The sequence below is a fragment of the Canis aureus genome, chromosome 18 (assembly GCF_053574225.1).
Source record: "Canis aureus isolate CA01 chromosome 18, VMU_Caureus_v.1.0, whole genome shotgun sequence".
Lineage (NCBI taxonomy): Eukaryota > Metazoa > Chordata > Mammalia > Carnivora > Canidae > Canis > Canis aureus.
This window is the reverse complement of record NC_135628.1, coordinates 43,379,535-43,399,901: the sequence shown is the minus strand read 5'-3', so window position 1 is coordinate 43,399,901 and position 20,367 is coordinate 43,379,535. Positions and strand designations below refer to the sequence as shown.

Here is a 20,367-nt window from a genome sequence, read left to right as displayed (position 1 = left end):
TACAAAATGAGTCCCTTTAACTGTCTAACCTGAGCTGGTGATGCTACCCAATAGTGTGCTCTGAAATGAAAGGATCTGTGGGGCATCTGGGTGGTTCAGTCAGTTAAGCGTCCGACTCTTGGTTTCAGCTCAGGTCATGATCTCTGGGTCCTGGGATCAAGCCCCGAATTGGGCTCCACACTCAGCTGGGAGTCTGAGGATTCTCTCTCTTTTTCTCTTCTCTCTCTCTCTCCTTCTCTCTCCTTTTCTCTCTTCCTTTCTCCCTCTCCCCTCCCCCATCCCTCCACTTGCTTATACTCTTTCTTTCTGTCAAATAAATAAATCTTAAAAAAAAAAAAAAAGTCAGAGATTCTCTTCCATACAGAATCGAGCACTTCTATCCTTCCATATACCTGGAATATCCCATTGCACTATGTTTTCCTTTTCATATCATTTATGTATTTATTTTCTCATCATATAGTCCTTGAGGATAAGAACCAGATCTCACTACCTATGTGTCTCCATTACTTAGTAAATCTTGCATGGTGGACACTTAGTAAATATCTATTGAAAATTGTTTTAAAGTCTGTAGCAAAAAGGGGCACCTGGGTGTCTTAGTTGGCTGGGCATCCAACTCTTAATTTTGGCTTGGGTAGTGATCTGGGGGTGGGTCATGAGATCAAGCCCTGCATAGGGACTCCACGCTCAGTCGAGGAGTCTACTTGAGATCTTCTCCCTCTCCCTCTGTCCCTTCTCGAACTGTTTGCACATGTGTCCACACTCTCTCTCTCTCTAAAATGAGTAAGTAAATCTTAAAGGTTTTGTCAAAGGAAAAAAATAATAACCCAAGTATTAATTTCTGCAAAGCCTTCTTAGCATAGCATTACCCTTCTCATTCTTCTTCCTGCTTGGTTATCAAATAAGATTACATTCTGTATTTGCCTATTTGTTATATTGCCATGTTGTTTTTAAAAGGCCTTTAAAAAAGACCTTGTAGGGATCCCTGGGTGGCGCAGCGGTTTGGCGCCTGCCTTTGGCCCAGGGCGCGATCCTGGAGACCCGGGATCGAATCCCATGTCGGGCTCCCGGTGCATGGAGCCTGCTTCTCCCTCTGCCTGTGTCTCTGCCTCTCTCTCTCTCTCTCTGTGACTATCATGAATAAATAAATAAAATCTTTAAAAAAAAAAAAAAAGACCTTGTAGTTTATGGTTTCAGGTCTTAATTTGATTTTATTTTGTAATTTTTTTTACTGTGATTATTAATTATAATTAATGTCTTTAAAATACTGTTATTCCAGTTACAGATGAATCTATACCATCTTATTCTGGAAGTGATAAGCCAAGAAATGACAGTATGTGGTCAAAAGTAACTGAAGAAGGGACAGATCTCTCAGAACGGCTTGTGAGGAGTGGTTTTGCTGGAACTGAAATAGACCCTGAAAATGAAGAACTTATGCTGAGTATTAGCTCTCGACTACAAGCAGCAGTTGAGAAACTCCTAGAAGCTATAAGTGAAACTAGTAGTCAGGTAACCTCCTTCTGTACTAAACTGTACTACATTTTTGCAGATTTTCTTTTAAGCCAGTGAATGAAATATTTTTTATTGTCTCACAGAAATTTTGTTATGTTCTTCTTTAACAGTTTGTTATATTTGTAACAACCAATATTGATATCAACAGGTTTCTTTTCAGTTGGTGTTAATTTTAGTGTCTTGATGGACTCTTTCAGCTTCTAAAATTCAGTGTTGTTGTAATTTAAAAATTATCTAGACCCTTACAAATTCCATTTTTGATATCAAAAGAGATTTTAACTTTACCATTGAATGAAATATTCCATTATGTCATTTATTTGAAGGAATAATATAAGGACTCTTTTAAACAAACCATATACTCTAGTATGTCCCAACATACTACTATTACAGTATAATAACAAGTCAGACCTACAGTCCTTCACTTCATTTTTACATCTTTTCATGAATGTTAATAGATTACCTCACTTTACTATCTCTTAGTAGGTGATTAGAGTGAGGGTCAATTTCCACATTGAAGAAGTTTTTATAGAAATTTTAAAATTTTAAAGATATAACCATTTATAACTTAAAATGCAATTCTGTCTCTAACATTTTTACACTATGTATGATAATTATCTCTTACATTACTGTATGTAGAATTTTAAAAAATATTTATTGCTTTAAAATGAAGAAAATCCACTTATTTATTTTAAAAATGTTTAAAACAACTGTACAATCATAGCTATTATGTTAATCAAATGAGTACTCCACTGTCATCAGTTACAGGGCCAGTGTTAACATTTTCATTGATATCTTTATTCACAGTATCCTAGATCCATGTGTATTTCAGACAGTTGAGAAATTGAAAGAGTGTCTTTGATATCTTGTTATTTCTAATGTCTGGCTTTCGTTGATGCTACCTTTTTCCCTCTAAGAAATTATTCTGTTATGGAGTATTTCTGCAATAGCAGTGACTGTTGGATGTACCATATCTGACAAATATTGTTATATATTTTGTATTTTAATGCCAAATTCATGTATTTTTAGGTTAAGTTAGTGATTGAGTCCTGTCTTGGTTAGTGACCCTTGAAATTACTTTTTAACCACCTAGTATTAGGTTAATTTTTTATTATTAATCCATTTTTTTCCTCTTGGCAACTTGCTGGCACAGGCCTTATCAAGACACCATATATTTCCAGTGAAATATTTGTCTTCTGAATAGTCTTCAGACAAGAGTTTTCCCCAGGTTCATCTTCCTTATAGGGAGACAGTTTAAATTCTCTTCTGTGCAAGAGTGCAGACTATATCTTTAAGAGCAAATTACCACACACTGCAATGAGAATTCACTAGTTGGCCAGCAGAATGTATCATAATATATGTACTGTTAATTTTCTGGATTGTACCTTGATTGTCCAAATTAAGGTATTCATATTCAGTGAAGCGGGTCTCAGAAATGTTTTCATAAATTGCTGTCTTTGGGCAATTCTTGTTTTTCTGAAGCTTTCTTTTACAGCAAGTATAAAATGATTAAAAGACTTTTGCTTCAGTTACTTAAAGATTTCCGTGAGCATCACAAAGAACTAAAACAAATACAGTACTTTTGAAAACTCAAATCTCTGTGTATTTACTTTTTTTTTAAAGTCCTGGTAAGAAAAAAGGCATCAATAAAAACCAGTTTCATTTGTGTTACTAATCTAAGACATATGTTCTTGGATCAAAGAATTTTAATTTTTACCCTTTTTTTCTTCAGCCTCAGGTAGACTTAAGCTCAAACCTTGAAACTATGAATGATCTCTCATAATATAAAATTTCATAGCTATTATAAGAAAACATATTTTCTACTAAGATTTACTATTTTTTCAAGTCTTAACTGAAGCCCTGGATTCGCTTTTTTTTCAATGCTTACACATAAAACACTTTAATAATTTGCTACTCTACTGAGTCAGCTGAGCCAATTCAGGCATTTTCGGCTGTTTCTTTTCAGCACTTTTTTTTTCAGCACTTTTAAAGTTTGAGTGCATATGCATCATAATTATTCCTATTATTCTATGAAAATAATATAAATCTGTACAGAGTCTCCACATAATCCTGCCTTTTTTTTTCTTATTTCAGCTACATTAGTATTTAATTTCTGTGATTTGTACTTTTTCATACCATGAGAAAACTGGTAATACTTTTCCTTTATTAACCCCTATTAAATACTTTTAACCTGGATCTTGAACACTGTTAATAATGTTGCTGCTGCTTGATACCATTGTAAATTTTGGACAGCGTAGTTAATGCAATGCAGTTGACCTTTGAATAATACAGCTGAAGCATGCAGGTCCATTTATATGCAGATGTTTTTCAATGTATGCAGTACAGTACTGTAAATGCATTTTCTCTTATTTAAGATTTTCCTAATGCCATTTTTTTCTAGCTTGCTTTATTGTAATATATACTGTAATACAGTATATATTATGTAATACAGAGAACATATAAAATATGTGTTACTTAACTGTTTATGTCATCAGTGAGACTTCTGGTCTATAGTAGGCCATTAGTAGTTAAGTTTTGGAGGATTCAAAAGTTATATGGACTTTTGACAGTGTATCTATGTGTGGGGTCAGTGCCCCAGCCCTTGTGTTGTTCAAGGGTCAACTGTATAATATTGGTCTTTTCACAAGTACCGTGGAAAATGGTAAATAAATCAGAAGTGACCCATAGTTGGACTTATTCCTATAGGCTACTACAGAGAAAGTTCCCCCGTTAATCCATTAATACCGCCAACAGATGGCATCTCGGGTGTGGGATCCTCCTGAAACACTCATTTTCCCAGGCCAAGATCACACCTTATCACATCTGCTTGTGTGACCAGGTTGTGATGTATAGCAGGAGACTGACCACAGCAATTTGCAAATTATTCTTAATTTGTAAAATATTAATATAGCCATATGTTATTTAGCTTTTACTGTATTATTTTAGATATCAATGAACAGGTCACAAAAACTTTGCCTACAGTAGTAAGCGGTTTTCAAACTGCAGTCTCTAAACCAGCAGCATCAGCATCACTGAGGACTTCTAAATTTAAATTCTCAGTCCCCACCCCTGACCTACTGAATGATAGAGCCCAGCAACCTGTGTTTCAAAAGTCCTTTTGGTGATTCTTATTTACACTGAAGTTTGAGAACCACTGATCTAGAGATTATTGGTACCATGTTCATATTATGCTAGCTGAATTTTGAAGTGTTCTAATATCTGCTATATAAAAGGTTAAAGTGGTTTTTGCCATTGGTATAAAAATCAGATATTTCTTAATTGAAGTGTATTTTTAAAGTGATGAGAAGAGGAGCTTTGTAAAACTTTCTTTTAATCCAAATTTAGTTCACCTACTACTCTTCCATGGATGAATGTTTAAAGTCATTGACTGCTTCAGAATATTCTCATTAATAACTAAAATTATCTTGAACATGATAAATATTTTTAACAGTACATTAGATTGATACAGAATGTGTAATCACCTTTCTGAAATAACTTGTATTCCATTTTCATTTTAATGTGTCATTATTTGATTCTTCATAATGGTATAGTTCCCTTTTATCTTAATTTTTTTCACTTGTTATAAAAAAATTCTAAAGCAGAAATGAGAGACACTGCTAGTAGTCTACTTGTGCTTGCAATGACAGAGAAGTCCAGATAAGTAGCTCTGCAGAGCATACCTTAAGACTAAGAAAGAGAGTAGCATTTCATACTTTGGAGTCAGGTAGGTCCAAGTAAAGCTTATTGGAAGACTCGATGCTTGAGATGAATCATTCATTCATCTTATTTTACTAAGCACCTACTATATAATAATTACTGTTTTACATACAAAGTATAGCATTAAAGAAAATAGTCGAAATCCTTGCTCTTGTAGAGCTCAACAGTTCAGTGGTGGTGACCAACAATACATAAACATATAGTGTTCAGGTGGTGATATCTGCTAGAAAGAAAAAATAAAGGGAGATAGAGCGTGATGGGGAAAGGGGACATTTTATATAGAAAAATCAAGGAAGACCTCTCTGATGAAGTAATAGACAAGCATATTTGCTAAGTAAGATTAGGAGAGACAGCCATATAAGTAAGTAGGGGAAGAATGTTTTAGGCAAAGGAATAACAAGTGTGAAGGCCCTGAAGTGGTTGTGTGCTTATTCTTTGTGTGGCTGACAAAGAGGCCGGTGTGGCTGGAACAAAGAGAGAGGAAAGTGGGAGATGAGGTCAGAGTGGTACCTGGGAACCAGATCACATGGAATTTAGGATTTAATTCCTAATCAGATATGATGGAGTCATCATGTACAACTTTTTTTACTTCATATTTTGAAATAATTTTAGACTTAGAGAAAAGTCATAAAATAGTACAAAGGGTTTCATTCACCTTCCCCTAATGCTAACATCTTGCATAATCATATTATAATTATCAAAACTTAGAAAGTAAAACTGGTATAATACTATAACCTGGGGATCCCTGGTGGCTGAGCTGTTTAGCGCCTGCCTTTGGCCCAGGGCACGATCCTGGAGTCCCGGGATCGAGTCCCACATCGGGCTCCCTGCATGGAGCCTGCTTCTCCCTCTGCCTGTGTTGTGTCTCTGCCTCTCTCTCCTTCTCTCTGTGTATCTCATGAATAAATAAATAAAATCTTTAAAAAAAATACTATACCCTGAAATAGAAACGTTTGGATTTTGCCACTATTTCCCACTAAGTTCCTTTTCCCTTTCCAGGGTCCCAGTTGCATTTAGTTGTCATGTCTTCCTCAGCTCTCTTTTCTTTTTTCAGTTAGTAACTGAGTCTTTGTGTTTTATGACCTTGACACTTAGAAAGGACTGGCTAGTTAACTTATAGAATGTCCCTCAATTTGGATTTGTCTGATATTTTTTTATGATTGCATGAAACTTACACATTTTTTACAAGAATACCACAAAAGTGATGTGCCCTAATCAGTATCATACCAGAAGGCACATGATGTTACATATCTTATTAATGGTGATGTTAATCTTTTTTTTGTTTTTTTTTTGGTAATGTTAATCTTGATTTCTTGTGGTATCTTCTGGGTTTCTCTACTATACTATTACTGTTTTAACCTTTGTAATTACATACCTTGGAGGAGGTACTTTGAGATTCTGCAAATATCTTGTTTCTCCTTAAACTTTCACCCAGTAACTTTAGCATTTATTGGTAGATCTTGTCTGTACAGTTATTACTGTGGTATTCTAATGGCGATTTTCTATTTTCCTCATTCCTTCTTTTATTATTCTGAAAGAGCTAGTTTTTCACTCACATTTATAACCAGAATCCATGGGGCACCTGGGTGGCTCAGTGGTTGAGTGTCTGCCTTTGGCTCAGGTCGTGATCCCGGGGTCCTGGAATTGAGTCCTGTGTCAGGCTCCCCACAGGGAGCCTGCTTCTCCCTGTGCCAATGTCACGGCCTCTCTTTCTGTGTCTCTCATGAATAAATAGAATCTTTAAAATATATAATTAATATATATATATATATATATACACACACACACACACACACACACACACACAAATAAAATCAGGATCCATATGGACTCATGGCTATTTATTTTTCTCAGTGGGTTATAATTCAGTACTATAGTAATTGGTTCTGTTCCAGCTTTGGCATTGAGGACTCCTTCAGGTTGGCTCTTGTGCCTTTTTGAAGTGCTTGCTTTTTTGAGCACTATAAGTGTAACTATCAGAGTGCTTGCTTTTTTGAGCATTGTAAGTGTAACTATCAGAGGCTCCAAACCCATCTTGTGTTATTTCTGCCCTAGCCCTAGAATCTAACATTCCTCTAAGGAAATTAGGGTCCTCTTATCAGATAATGATATTTAGAAACCAACATCTGGATGCTCTATGAACTCATTGTTACTAAAGAGTCATGACTCGTAGGTCCTATTAGTAGACTGTTGAAAATATAGTGGGTATATATATATACAGATATGTATTTATTTCTGTATCTTTATGTGTGTGTGTGTGTATATATATATATATATATATATATATATATATATAGCAAAAACGTTAGTTCATACATTACGTCTAATTCTGATCCAGTACCAGAACATTCATTCTACCCTTCCCCTTTTCCTTTGTAACTTTGTTCCCGATCAGTGAGAAACCAGGGTTTCACTATCTACAGTATTTTTACTTGTTTGTTTAGCCATATATACCCATAAAATAATTTCACAATTGCTAGCCTATATCCCTGTGAAGAACAAATTATTGAGTTATTCAATAATTATTATTAGTTATTCATTGTACTCATTATTAGAGTACAATGTTTATGTACAGTACTTTTTGTCTTTAGCCTTATATAGTCAAAACTACTGTTTTTCAAAGTAGGTTAACTCTTCTCCCTCACCCTCTTCAATGTGGTTTTGTTACTCACTTTTAATACAGTTACAATCATTTGTTACAGCTTTTATTCCATTTTGAGGTCCCCATTTTCTGAAAATTCACAAATGGTAAATTTCACTCTTTATATGGGTAGTTCTATCAGTTGTGACAGATGCATAGAATGTATATCTACCACCACAAACATGGCATAGAATAGTTCCATCCCCCAAGACTCCCTGGTGCTGCTCTTTTGTAGTTAGCCCTTCTTCTACCTCCTGCCATTGGCAACCACTGGTTGCTTTCTATCCACCATCTTTTATAGCTGGAGGATGTTCTACTTTTACCAGACTGTTGTAAATGAAATAACACATTATGTATTCTTTGGGATCTGGCTTCATTGTCTTAGAGTGCATGTAAGGTTCATCAATGTTGTTGCATGTACTAATAGTTTCCCTTTTTATAGCTGAGGAGTATTTTATTGTATGGATGTACCACAATTTATTTAGAGGATATACAGATTGTTTCCACCTTTGGATCATTAGAGATTTTTGAGTAACTGATCTAACTTACATTTTTCAAAAGGATTATTTGGACCACTGTGTCAAAAATAGACTGAGGGGGTGGAGAAGTCTAGAGCAGAAGCATAGAAACCAGTTAGAGTAATTACTTGCCCAGATATACAAGTTAGGTAGTGGAATAAGAATGTGAACCAGGCTGTCTGGCTTCAAAGTTTGTGCTCTTTAACTGCCACTTTTTCTGCCCTTTGAAAATGAAAGGAATGAATCACTTTGTCAGTTAACTACTGACTGGTCATGTTATACACAGACTAAGGAATAGATTTTGAAATCTGGGGTGTCACTTGTAACCTTACAAGAGTAGTTGGATAGAGTAATGGAGGTGAAACTGTAATTCAAGAGAAAATGAGAAGAAAGGAAGTAAAGACTTAAAAGACAAGTAGACTAAGTAGTAGGTCAAGAAGAAAATTTGAGTCAAAGGGTGTAGCATATTAGTGTAAACCAGTATGATGTGTATGAGGATAGTGGATAGTTTTGTGTTACAAACATCCAGGATAGAAGGTGGGAAACTGGTAGAAGGTAAGAGCAGAGAAATAGCCTCTGGTTACAGGTCAAAGTCCCATGTAGGCTAAGGTAAGGTGTTTTAACTTCATGCTATAAAGTGTGGAGAGTCATTGAAATATTTTTGTTGAGAAAATAATAATACCAAATTTTTGTTTTAGATTCCTCAGGCAACAGTGTGATAGGTAGATGGGTAGGAAGATGGTGAGGAGAGATGCTGAATGTAGGGAAACAAGACACATTTAGAATATTCCAGGTAAAATGTGATAGAGATCAATCTAAGGCAGGAGGGAAGTGATTTTAAAACTTTTAAGAAGCTGAATTTGATAGAAATTAGTGTGACTGATCAGATATAGGGGATAAGGAAGAGGAGAGGAAACCAAGCATAAATCCTTGGTGTGTTTCATTTACTGAGATAGGAGATGCAAAAGAAGTGAGTGATGAGTTCAATTTTCGATAATCTGAGTTTGAAATACATAGAAGGGGCATCAAGTAAAGATATTCACTAGAGTCTAGAGTTTTAGTAGAACTGATTGGAAGTTGTCTTCCCTTTAAGATATTTGAAGCCATGGTCTTTAGAGTGTGTACAGAGCTATTTTTTGTGTTTGTAAATGCTTACATTCAAAAGAGAATAAAGGTAGGTACATCTACAGAAGATACCAAGAATGAGGAAGAAAAAAAAGTCAAGAAAATAATGTCATAAAAAGCCAGATAAAGAATGATTTTCCAAAAGTTGTCTTTACTATGGAAAGTCATAATTGCTGAGAATTTAGTGTCCATTGGATATTTCAACTTGAGTGTCATCAGTGACCTTGATGAAAATAGTGTCATGGAATTGGTAGAGGAGAATTCAAAATTCAGAGAATTGGAGAAATCGAGACAGTTCTGTTTTCTTTACAGGTAGTAAAGAAAAGCTTGAAAAGGGGAGAGGTTTTTTTAAGGTTAGAATAGTGTACATTGAGTAGCAATAGAGAAGTTGAAGATTGCAGATCAGAAGGGATGGGCTCTCTGGAGGCCAGGTCCTTGAAGTAGGTTAGGATGGAATCTAGAATACAGGTCGGAGGTGTGGCATTTGAATCAGGAAGACCTTCCCTCATTTAAGATTGGAGAAAAAGATTATTGCAGGTTATTTTTTTTTAATTTTTTAATTTATTTTTTATTGGTGTTCAATTTACTAACAGACAGAATAACCCCCAGTGCCCGTCACCCATTCACTCCCACCCTCTGCCCTCCTCCCCTTTTACCACCCCTAGTTTGTTTCCCAGAGTTAGCAGTCTTTACGTTCTGTCTCCCTTTCTGATATTTCCCACACATTTCTTCTCCCTTCCCTTATATTCCCTTTCACTATTATTTATATTCCCCAAATGAATGAGAACATATAATGTTTGTGCTTCTCCGACTGACTTACTTCACTCAGCATAATACCCTCCAGTTCTATCCACGTTGAAGCAAATGGTGGGTATTTGTCATTTCTAATAGCTGAGTAATATTCCATTGTATACATAAACCACATCTTCTTTATCCATTCATCTTTCGTTGGACACCGAGGCTCCTTCCACAGTTCGGCTATCGTGGCCATTGCTGCTATAAACATCGGGGTGCAGGTGTCCCGGCGTTTCACTGCATCTGTATCTTTGGGGTAAATCCCCAACAGTTATTGCAGGTTATTGTGGGCTTATGTTTGAGATGGAGGAGGAGTTCATTGAAGTCTCCCTAGTCTAAGTAAATGTCAAATATTCAAGGTTCTTTCTTTTTTAATGGTGTGGATTTATATGTTGTGTGATTTTAGTAGAAGATGTATGATTAAGCCTTGTACTTCATTTTAAGGTTTAGTTTGCTTTAGTTTCTATAGATACATTCTGCTTCAATAAAAGAACTAGTGAGCATTTTCATTACAAAGTATCAGGGTATCTATCTTATAGACTGATTTCATAATATCTATTAAAAATATTTTACTTTATGTGTTTGATTTGACAAGTGATTTGCCCTATAGAATGTCGAAATCCATGTAATGATACACTTATTATTGATGAATTATATTTAACATTTGCCCAGAGAGGCTACCATAAAAATTAGGCTTATATTCAAACTATTACAGATTCCTGTTGATTAGGAGAGCTTTTATTGTAATATGAGGAAAAGTGCTTAGAGACCACCTGCACACCCTTAGAAAGATAATCTCTTTAACATAATCTGTATTCAGTAGTCTCTTTGTGGTTCTGCAGAAAAGTTATCTTTGAGAGTATGGTTTCAGATTCTTCATTTTTGAATCAGGTAGAAAAAGAATTCAGTCTGTTCGTGGGAGTAGTTTTTCAGCAACTAAAGCTTTCCAGAACTCAGGTACTATCAAGAGATACCTTTAGGCCTCGGAAAAATTAATGAGGAACTTACTTCCACAGAATAATGATTTTGTAAATAACTCTCATGAGTTTATTATCATTTTTGAGAGTAATGGAACCTAAGCTGCGTGTTTCTGTATTTTCTCAGAAAGGATGAAACAGTTTAAGATTTATCATTAAGTTTTAAGCATAATCCAAGTGTTGAAATGCATTTTGCCATTAGATATTTCCCACAGTGTGCTTATATATATATAAGCATTGTTCAGGGCTCTGTCAGAGTACTACATCCAGTATTCAGCCTCTCTATTAAATAACCTAGAGAAACAAGTAAATAAATCAATACCCAAAAAAGAGGAACAAAAGTGTTTTACAATTTGAGAGAAATGTTTATGGGAGAAGAAGGTTGAATATCTTGACATTGTAAGATTAAAGTAAAGCTATTTAGTTTGGGAAACAGCTCTATAATCCAAGTTAATAACCTTCGAAATATGCACTAAAATCTTGATTATCTGGAACCTGGGAAATGAGCTAGTCTGGATAATTAGAAGGGTATCTTCCTAAAAATTGAAGTCATTTTGCGTTAACTGCTTTTGATTGTGAAAAGTTTAATATGCTTTCTAAAATAAAATGGAATACAATTTGTATTATTCTAATGCAGGGTAGTCTGTCTGAACATTAATTAATATACTGTCAGTTAATACAACTGTTATTAGGGGAGCTATTTGCCCCTATCTTAAGTCGTCTTTATTGCTGTTTTGAATTCCGCTTTCCCTCACTAAAATTTTACTGTTTGGTTTGTGGTTAGTGTCTTTTATTTATTTATTTATTTATTTTTAGTGTCTTTTTTTTTTTTTTTAAGATTTTGTTTATTCATAAGAGACACACAGAGAGAGAGAGAGGCAGAGACATAGGCAGAGGGAGAAGCAGGCTCCCTATGGGGAGCCTGATGCAGCACTCGATCCCAGGACCCTGAGCCAAAGGCAGATGCTCAACCATTGAGCCACCAAGGTATCCCCGTGATTAGTTTCTTAACCTTAACCTATGTTCCTAGTTAGAAGGTGATACATCTCACTTGTAGTTTTGGCCTTAAATGGATGGAAACAAGTTTAATATGCTTTCAAAAATGGGTAAACAAGATTTTAATTTAGGGTCATTTTTTTGAACCTGAATTAATATAATACATCATCAGTTCATATACTGTTGTTATGAGGGCTGTTTACCTCATTCTAAATCATCTTAATCTGCTAGTTTTTTGAGTCTTTTTCACCTCCCTCGTTTTTTTTTTTTTCTCTTCATTGTAGCTAGTTCTTATCTTGACCTGAATGTTTCTGTATATAAAGAGATACTTCTTACTCTCAGAGTTTTGTTTTTGCTTCAAATAAGAAAAATTGTATACTAGATTATCAAAATAAACTATAATTTCCAGAGGGAGCCAGGAAAGAGTAATTTGAGAGTTATATGATATGGTAAGCATGGATGCTGTCCGTTCATAAAGCTGAGCAGCTAGGATATGGACAATTTTGTATCTGCTGAAGATCCAGAAAAATCAGATGTAGCTGAACCAGTATAGGGTTAGGCCTCCATTTTGTACAGATATTAAGACTTCTTCACAGACTAACAGGTGGGCTCACACTGAAAAAAGTAATAAACAGAAATTTGTCATTGTCCAATCCAGTATTAAAATAGACAGCTGCACCTCCCCCTCAGAGCATTTACCTGTAGATTCTGGGTTTTCTGTAGAAAATTTTATTTACTTTTCCCTAATTTATTACCTACTATGAAGGCTTTGAGTGTTTGGCTCCTTTATAAACAATTTTGTGTAGTGAAAGTGGCTATAAAATGGATTTTTGTTGCTACCACCCTCTTGATTTAGTATGGGTTTTTCCATAGTAGATAAAAGGCTTTAGTTTTATGGGTTTAGGATATTTAGTTACTGGATAGAGAAAAGGCACCACAATGAAAGCTTTTTCTTTTTTTTTTTTTTTTAAGCTTTTTCATGTATTTGAAACAACTCTCACTATTGAGACTCTTTTGATATTAAAAAGTAAGTTGTTAAAAAAAAAAAGTAAGTTCATCTTTTAAAATTCTATATGTCTAGTTTATTCACTGCTGCCGACATTTCTGGAGCTACTAGAAGACTATTCTATGCAACTTGCACTTTTGAGTTTTAGTCAGAGTTTGTAGGATACCTTAAGTGGTATAATTACCAAACATCTTACATATAATGCAGCTTTTTAAAGAGCATTTTTTCCCTTAACATTCACTCTGAAAACAATTCAATGAGGAAATAGGTTATAACTGAACTATCTGTATTTAGTTCTAGTGACTGCTGAAAAGAATATTATTTTAAGGAACTAGCAAAAGGAAATACTAAGTATTCCAGAAATAATTATGATTATTCTATATACTTTAAGAACTACTTGGTAATGTGGACTCAAACCTACTTGATTTTACATTTTCAAATTCAAACATTTTTTTAAAGATTTTATTTATTTATGAGAGACCCAGAGAGAGAGGCAGAGATATAGGCGGAGGGAGAAGCAGACTCCCTGTGGGCAGCCTGATGTGGAACTCCATCCCAGGACCCTGGAACTATGACCTGAGCCAAAGGCAGACATCAACCACTAAGCCACCCAGGCGCCCCAAATTAAAACAAATTTTTAATAGGATGGAAAAATACTAGCTTATCTTAGAAATATTATAAACTTGTCTAAATACCCTTCTCAAAGCTCTGACGTGGAACTTGGATCCTGTTAGGCAAGCTTTTTTTGTGGGCGTATTAATTCACATTCCACCTGTCAGTACCTATAGGTAAAGACATGAAACCACACCCTCTGTTCTGACCTTTTCCTCAGGGGACACTGACTAGAATCCTTTGGCTCAGCATGAGAGGCTATTTGAATAGCTCAGTTGAAGAGCTTTTACTTTTGAATTGAGTGAAGCAGCAAGAACGGAAATAATGTTGCAACTACATTTCTCAAGACTGCTACTATGGAGATTTCCTTGACCTTCCCTGCCAGGTTCTGTTTGGAAGGCTTACTTATTTCCAGATATATCTGCTACTGAAAGCAGTTTTATGACTCGTCTAATTAGATACTTGTATTTTCATCTTTCCATTCTTTAAGGATTTAATTAATTATTCTGGTTAAGAAGGTATTTGCCTGCTTTTATTTTTGTTGTCTTTGTTTTTGTTTTCTGTTTTTTTTTTTTTTTATCAAAACTAATGGAAATGTAGTTTTTAAAAAATAGATTTGTGGGTTTTTTTTCTTTTGTTGTTTATTTGTATGAATTAATGCTTATTTGATGGTACTAAAAAGACATTTTCCTACCACTATGGTATATCTTGATAAACTAAAAAGAACTTTTTAATGTAGAGAATAACTGTTAAAGCAAGTGAGGAAAATTGGCAACTGCACCTACTAGAATGGATTCTTACGGTACCTACTTGGCTACTCTCAAACTCAGTGGCTCGTGGTTGGAAGAACAAGATGAAGACATTTACGAGGTTGAATCTCGTGTGCCTTTACCACATCCTTTTCCTCTATGTGAACATTTGGATGAAAATAACTCTATAATAATTAATACTTCTATTTTTCATTTTATTCATAAAAGAAATGGACACATATTAAAGCTTATTTCTAAAATTTCACTGCCTACCCCTCCTTATTCAGTAAGTATAAAAAACCTAGTTTCTTATACTTTGTTTATACTTTCAGTTTTTTATACAGTTAAAAAACCTGTATCATTAAAAAAAAAAAAAACTGTATCATGAGAAATGAACTTTAAATGTCCTTAGTAAGGCTAAATCGAATAGAATCCTGCTTTATTATTGTTTCATGTGTTACTACTCATTTATCCTGAATGTATTGAAGAGCTAAATTTGGTCTCAGAGCCCCAACTTGGCTATGTTTCTTATTCCAGAAAGCAGAGTGAGATAGTATTACAGTTTTCCATGCCAGGCAAGCTGTTTAAATAGATCTTGCTTGTCCTTAAGAATCTTGCTTTTATATGTTTGTGATCTCAATCCTGAGTAAAAATGAAATTATAATATATGAAGGAATGAGTGTTGTAGTACTTAAAACAGCTAAGTCAATTGAGCCAGTCAGGAGATGTTTAAAATCATATGGTATATTGGCTGTAGTTCAAGACCAGGAAAAAGAAAATATGGATTCTAATTTTAATTTTCTTGTTAACTCATAAAGGAACTTATTTTTAATATCCCCACCAATCCTGTGAGGAAATACTGTATTCTACCTTTTATGTGAAATGTATTTTATAGACATTGTTGAGTATTTAGCATAGTTAGCATTTCTGGTTTATTTAACATGTAAGTATATTGTGAATGATTCACTACAAGTTATCCAGTATAGCTACAAGTTATCCAACACTTTTTATGACTTTCATGGCTTTAATTATAATACACTAGCTAATATTTAACAGGCCAGATGGTTTTCAGAATAGTTTTTTGTTACCTCTCCTGAGACTTTTGTATTAAAGTGATATAGTTATTAATGTATACTCTATACTTTTAATGTAATGATAAGTTTTTTATTTAAAAGTACTGAATATAAATTTGTGTGTATTTCATATTGTTAATATTAGATATATGTATTAGGAATAAATCATAGCTTAACCAGTTAGAAGAGGCTTTTTAAAGAGTATTTAGGGTGCCTGGGTAGTTCAGTCGGCTAAGCATCTTGCCTTCAGCTCAGGTCATGATCTCAAGGTCCTGGGATGGAACCCCATGTCCGGCTCCCTGCTCAGTGGGGAGCCTGCTTCTCCCTCTCCCTCTCCCTCTGCCATTCCCCCTGTTTGTGCTCTCGCTCTCTCTTTCTGTTAAATACATCAATAAATATGTGAAATCTTTAAAAAAATAAAAAAAATTAAATTAAAAAAATATAGAGGATTTAGATAAACATTTGAAGGAAGTCTCTTATTTCAGTAAAGTGCCATTTGCTATAATAAATGAAATTTGGTTGCTAACTTTACTGTATTTGATTCTTCTAACTTTTTTGTTTTGTAAAACTGAGTTATTTCTTCTGGTTTTATGGTAAATATTTAAATATACTTTAAGGCTGCTTTGTATCTTGTCAAGAAGTAGAACATTAGATGCAGAAACTTAATTTTCTTATCTAAATCAAGTATTTTGTTATAAATGCTAAATGCCTTGTTGTGTTTGTATAGTAAATTTGAAAAAGGGAAAAAAAAAACCCTCCTGTCCCTCTTAATAAGAGCTTTGAACTCTTAGAAATTTCATGTATTTACCAGACAACTATTTTGTAATGTATAGAAAAAAGCTACAGATCTACCTATGTAGAAGCAATTGATATGTTTTGAAAATATAGGCTGTGGCTATATTCAGAAGAGTAGCTATATATAAATTAGTTTATACTTATGGTTCTGTTTCTTATAGTAAAAATCAGTGTATATTAGTTATCTACATTTAAAGGAAAATATTATTGCCAGTCAAAAGTAAAATTATATACATAAAGCTTTATTTTTGTTGAGGTAACAAGGATATCACAGATATTTTAGGAAATACTTTGTGATTTAAGATCTATGTCGCTATCCAAGTCTTAAATGCAAATTCATATTATCCCCAAGTAATAAGCTGCGAATAATATTTAACACATCCTGTTAAATAAAACAAGAATAATCGCATACTAGATATTTTGGAAATTGACTTAAAAATCTTTATTTAGTATCTCTAAAATCTGTTTGCTGTGGTAAATCCTAAGATATGAAGAGCAGAAGTCTTTAAGAATAAAATACTCTTAAAAATCATGATTTAATAATACATTATTGATATTTGACTGTAAATTAGAAACCATTACTTTTGATTCATACTTTAAACGTAAAACATGGTAATATCTTTCTAATATACTAAGTACTATATATAATTTTACAAATTCTTACAACATTGTGAGCCTATCATTAATATATATGGTAACTGCTTTTTAAAGTTTTTTTCAACAGTGTTAATGTTATAGGACTAAGTATTAGAAACATTTGAGGTCAGTTTTTTCTCAGGTTGTTGTTTAAATAAAAACAGGGACACCTCAGTAGCTCAGTTTTTTAAGCATCTGCCTCTTGATTCCGGCTCAGGTCATGATCTCGGGGCCCCATGTCACACTGTGTGGTGGGAGTGAAGCCTACTTAAGATTCTCTCCCTTCCCCTCTGCTTCTGCCCCACTGAACTCCCGCCACCCCCACCTCCTGCTCATTCGAGTGCTCTTTCTCTTAAAAGTAAAAACATAAGCAGGTGCTGGTAGTCAGAAGTTCAGAAAACTAAAGCAGGGACAGCATTTCTCTATAATTTCATGGAATTGGTAACAGTGATCACTGTTTTTTGAGAGCTTTGGCTTGAGTATGTATTTGACTATCATTTTTAAAAATTGTGTAAGAATATAGTCATGCCAATAACAGCTTTTAAGGAGGCTGTATGTATGTGTAATTATGAGTAATGCCTCTATATTCTCAGGTTTTCAAAATAAATTTGAATATTCATATAGAGTCCTATAGATGTTTCACAGATGGACAGAAATAAAAGCTTTAAACGTAAAACATGGTAGTATCTTTCTAATATACTAAGTACTATATATGTGGCTTATAATAATTTCATTTTGTTGTGCCACTATAGTTTTGTTAATTGATGCTACTATATTAATCATATATTAGTTTCTCATAGTGTATAGCAGGAGTCCACAGTCCATAAATGTTAAATATAAAAGATACTAAGTTTTTCATAGACTACAATTACAGAAAATTCTTCAGAAAATACAAGAGCCTCTGTGTCACTAACTTTATATGTCTTTCTATTTATATAAAATGGTTTATTTCCAAAAGAGGCATTTTTTTGTTTAATAAAATTAGAATACATCTCTTACAGAAAGTTGTATGTGGCTAAATCTACTTGTATACTGACTTTTTCCACCTACTAATGTCAGCATGCACTAGAAATAGTAAATGTCTAGAGTTAAACAGTACGTCTTTATTTTTTATTTTTTTATTTTTAAAATCATTTTTGTAAGCTTTAGTGGGGAATGACCTTGGCATTCCCAACACTTTGTCTTTCTTCATGTATGCTTTCCCTCCTTGTTTAGCTTGAACATGCGAAAGTTACACAGACAGAGTTGATGCGGGAGTCATTTCGACAGAAACAAGAAGTGACAGAGTCCCTTAAGTGCCAAGAAGAATTGCGAGAGCGCCTTCATGAGGAGTCCAGGGCCAGGGAACAGCTGGCTGTGGAGCTCAGTAAGGCTGAGGGTAAGCAACCTGCCCTTAGCAACTGAGGGTGGAAAAATTTCAAGTTTAAAAATAGAGATTTTTTTTGATGCAGGCCAGATTTGGACATTGCCAGATTGGACATTACATAATTTAGAGTGACCACTGAAATGTAGTTGGAATTTGTCTTCAGAATTTCTCAGGCAATTTTAAAAACTGTGTATATTTTTAATTATTGGAAAGAATTTAATAGAATTATGAAACCATTAAAATTTTTAGAAAGATATAGAAATAGATGATGGTGATTTAGTACCATGATCCCACTACTCTACATCAAGTCTCCTAAGTTAGCAATGAAAAGACTGAAGCTACAAGATGTTAATAAATTGTTCAGGGTCACCATTAAGTGGTGATGCCAGGCTTTATGCCTCCATACTGTTAGCAAACACTGTTTATATTCTCCATACTGTTGTGGGTGTTGGCCTTCTAGTGTCACTTAAAATACCAGCTTTCTCTGATATATTTAAAATGTGATTTGGTTTACAAACATCTGATTTATATTAAGCTTTCCAGGAACCTGTTTATATCTGTGTAACAAAGTGTGTTACACCTACATGATGTGATACATTAGCACAGCAAAGTAACAAAGTTCAAAGGAACTTCATATTTAGGCACAAAGGTTAAGAAAAAGGTTGCATTGAATGTACCATAATTGCTACTATCATCAGCAGATTCATTCAAAATATATAATATGTTGGAATGAAGTTTTGCTAACAGTACACCTTTTATTATTTATAGAACACCAAAAGGTAAGATTTGAAATGAGTTATAATCCCATTCCCTATTAATTTTATCTTATAGGTGTCATTGATGGTTATGCAGACGAAAAAACTCTTTTTGAAAGGCAAATTCAGGAAAAAACTGACATAATAGATCGTCTGGAGCAGGAATTGTTATGTGCAGGTAATAGACTACAGGAATTGGAAGCAGAGCAACAGCAGATCCAAGAAGAAAGAGAATTACTGTCCCGACAGAAGGAGGCTATGAAAGCAGAGGCAGGCCCAGTTGAACAACGTATGTATTTTTAGACTTTGTATAGGAAACATTTTAAAAGTTCAAGATGGTTCTTTTCCGTTTCATTGCCTTTATTCGTGTATTTCATATAGGGACTGAAAAATTACAAAACCATCTCCTGCTTTGCTAAATGTTTTGGTAGCCGACCATGAGGAGTCAGGGTTGGTGTGTTTGGTTTATTTTTCTTCTTTGCTTTCGCAGATTTTAACAGGAAATAGCTCAAACTTCTGCCTTAAGAGAAAGCTGCATATAATGAGGAGGGTCTTTTTTAAACTGTAAGATTGTTCTTCTAATAGCAGAAAGGCAGTAAAAATGTTTACTTCGATTGAATAACTAACAAAACTGACCCAATACTAGTAGCAAGCAGGTCGGGGGAGATTCCAGCCTGTAGAGAATAGATTGAAAAGGTCAGTGACTCTTAGAAGCAGGCTGACATCTGGTTTAATCTGTGTAGGAGTTCAAAGAAGATACAATTTATAAATAACCTTTAATCTTTTTCTTAAATGAGAAAGTAAGCACGATATCTCAGTTTTTTGGCAATAAAAAGCCAGTCATTATAACAGTGGACCTTTAAATTATTTTTCATATATTCTCACTTTTATATTACACATGCAGTTAGAATTATAAATGTATAGTTTCATCAGTTGAATTTTACCAATTTAGAAATACAGCATACATTTTTGTAATATGGTGCAGTTGTTTCTGGTGTTCAGATTTGTTTAACACAGGTTTAGATTTGGACTTTTTAATGTGCAAAGTATATATATCATACATGTAAAATATTCAAGAAATAGTGGGACATCAAAATATT

General features: G+C 34.2%; 1 protein-coding gene across 9 annotated transcripts in view; it reads left to right on the top strand.

Annotated features, from left to right (window-relative positions):
* The window catches only part of AKAP9 (A-kinase anchoring protein 9), a 153,410-nt gene that overhangs the window by 86,764 nt on the left and 46,279 nt on the right, over positions 1–20,367 (top strand). For 8 of the 9 annotated variants that reach the window (XM_077856981.1, XM_077856979.1, XM_077856978.1 and 5 more), the window contains 3 exons: positions 1,277–1,506; positions 18,362–18,524; positions 19,344–19,556. In XM_077856981.1, the coding sequence (XP_077713107.1) occupies positions 1,277–1,506; positions 18,362–18,524; positions 19,344–19,556 (606 nt within the window). Of the gene's footprint in view, positions 1–1,276; positions 1,507–14,667; positions 14,929–18,361; positions 18,525–19,343; positions 19,557–20,367 lie in introns of those variants that run through there. The other variant, XM_077856983.1, reaches the window with a different exon arrangement.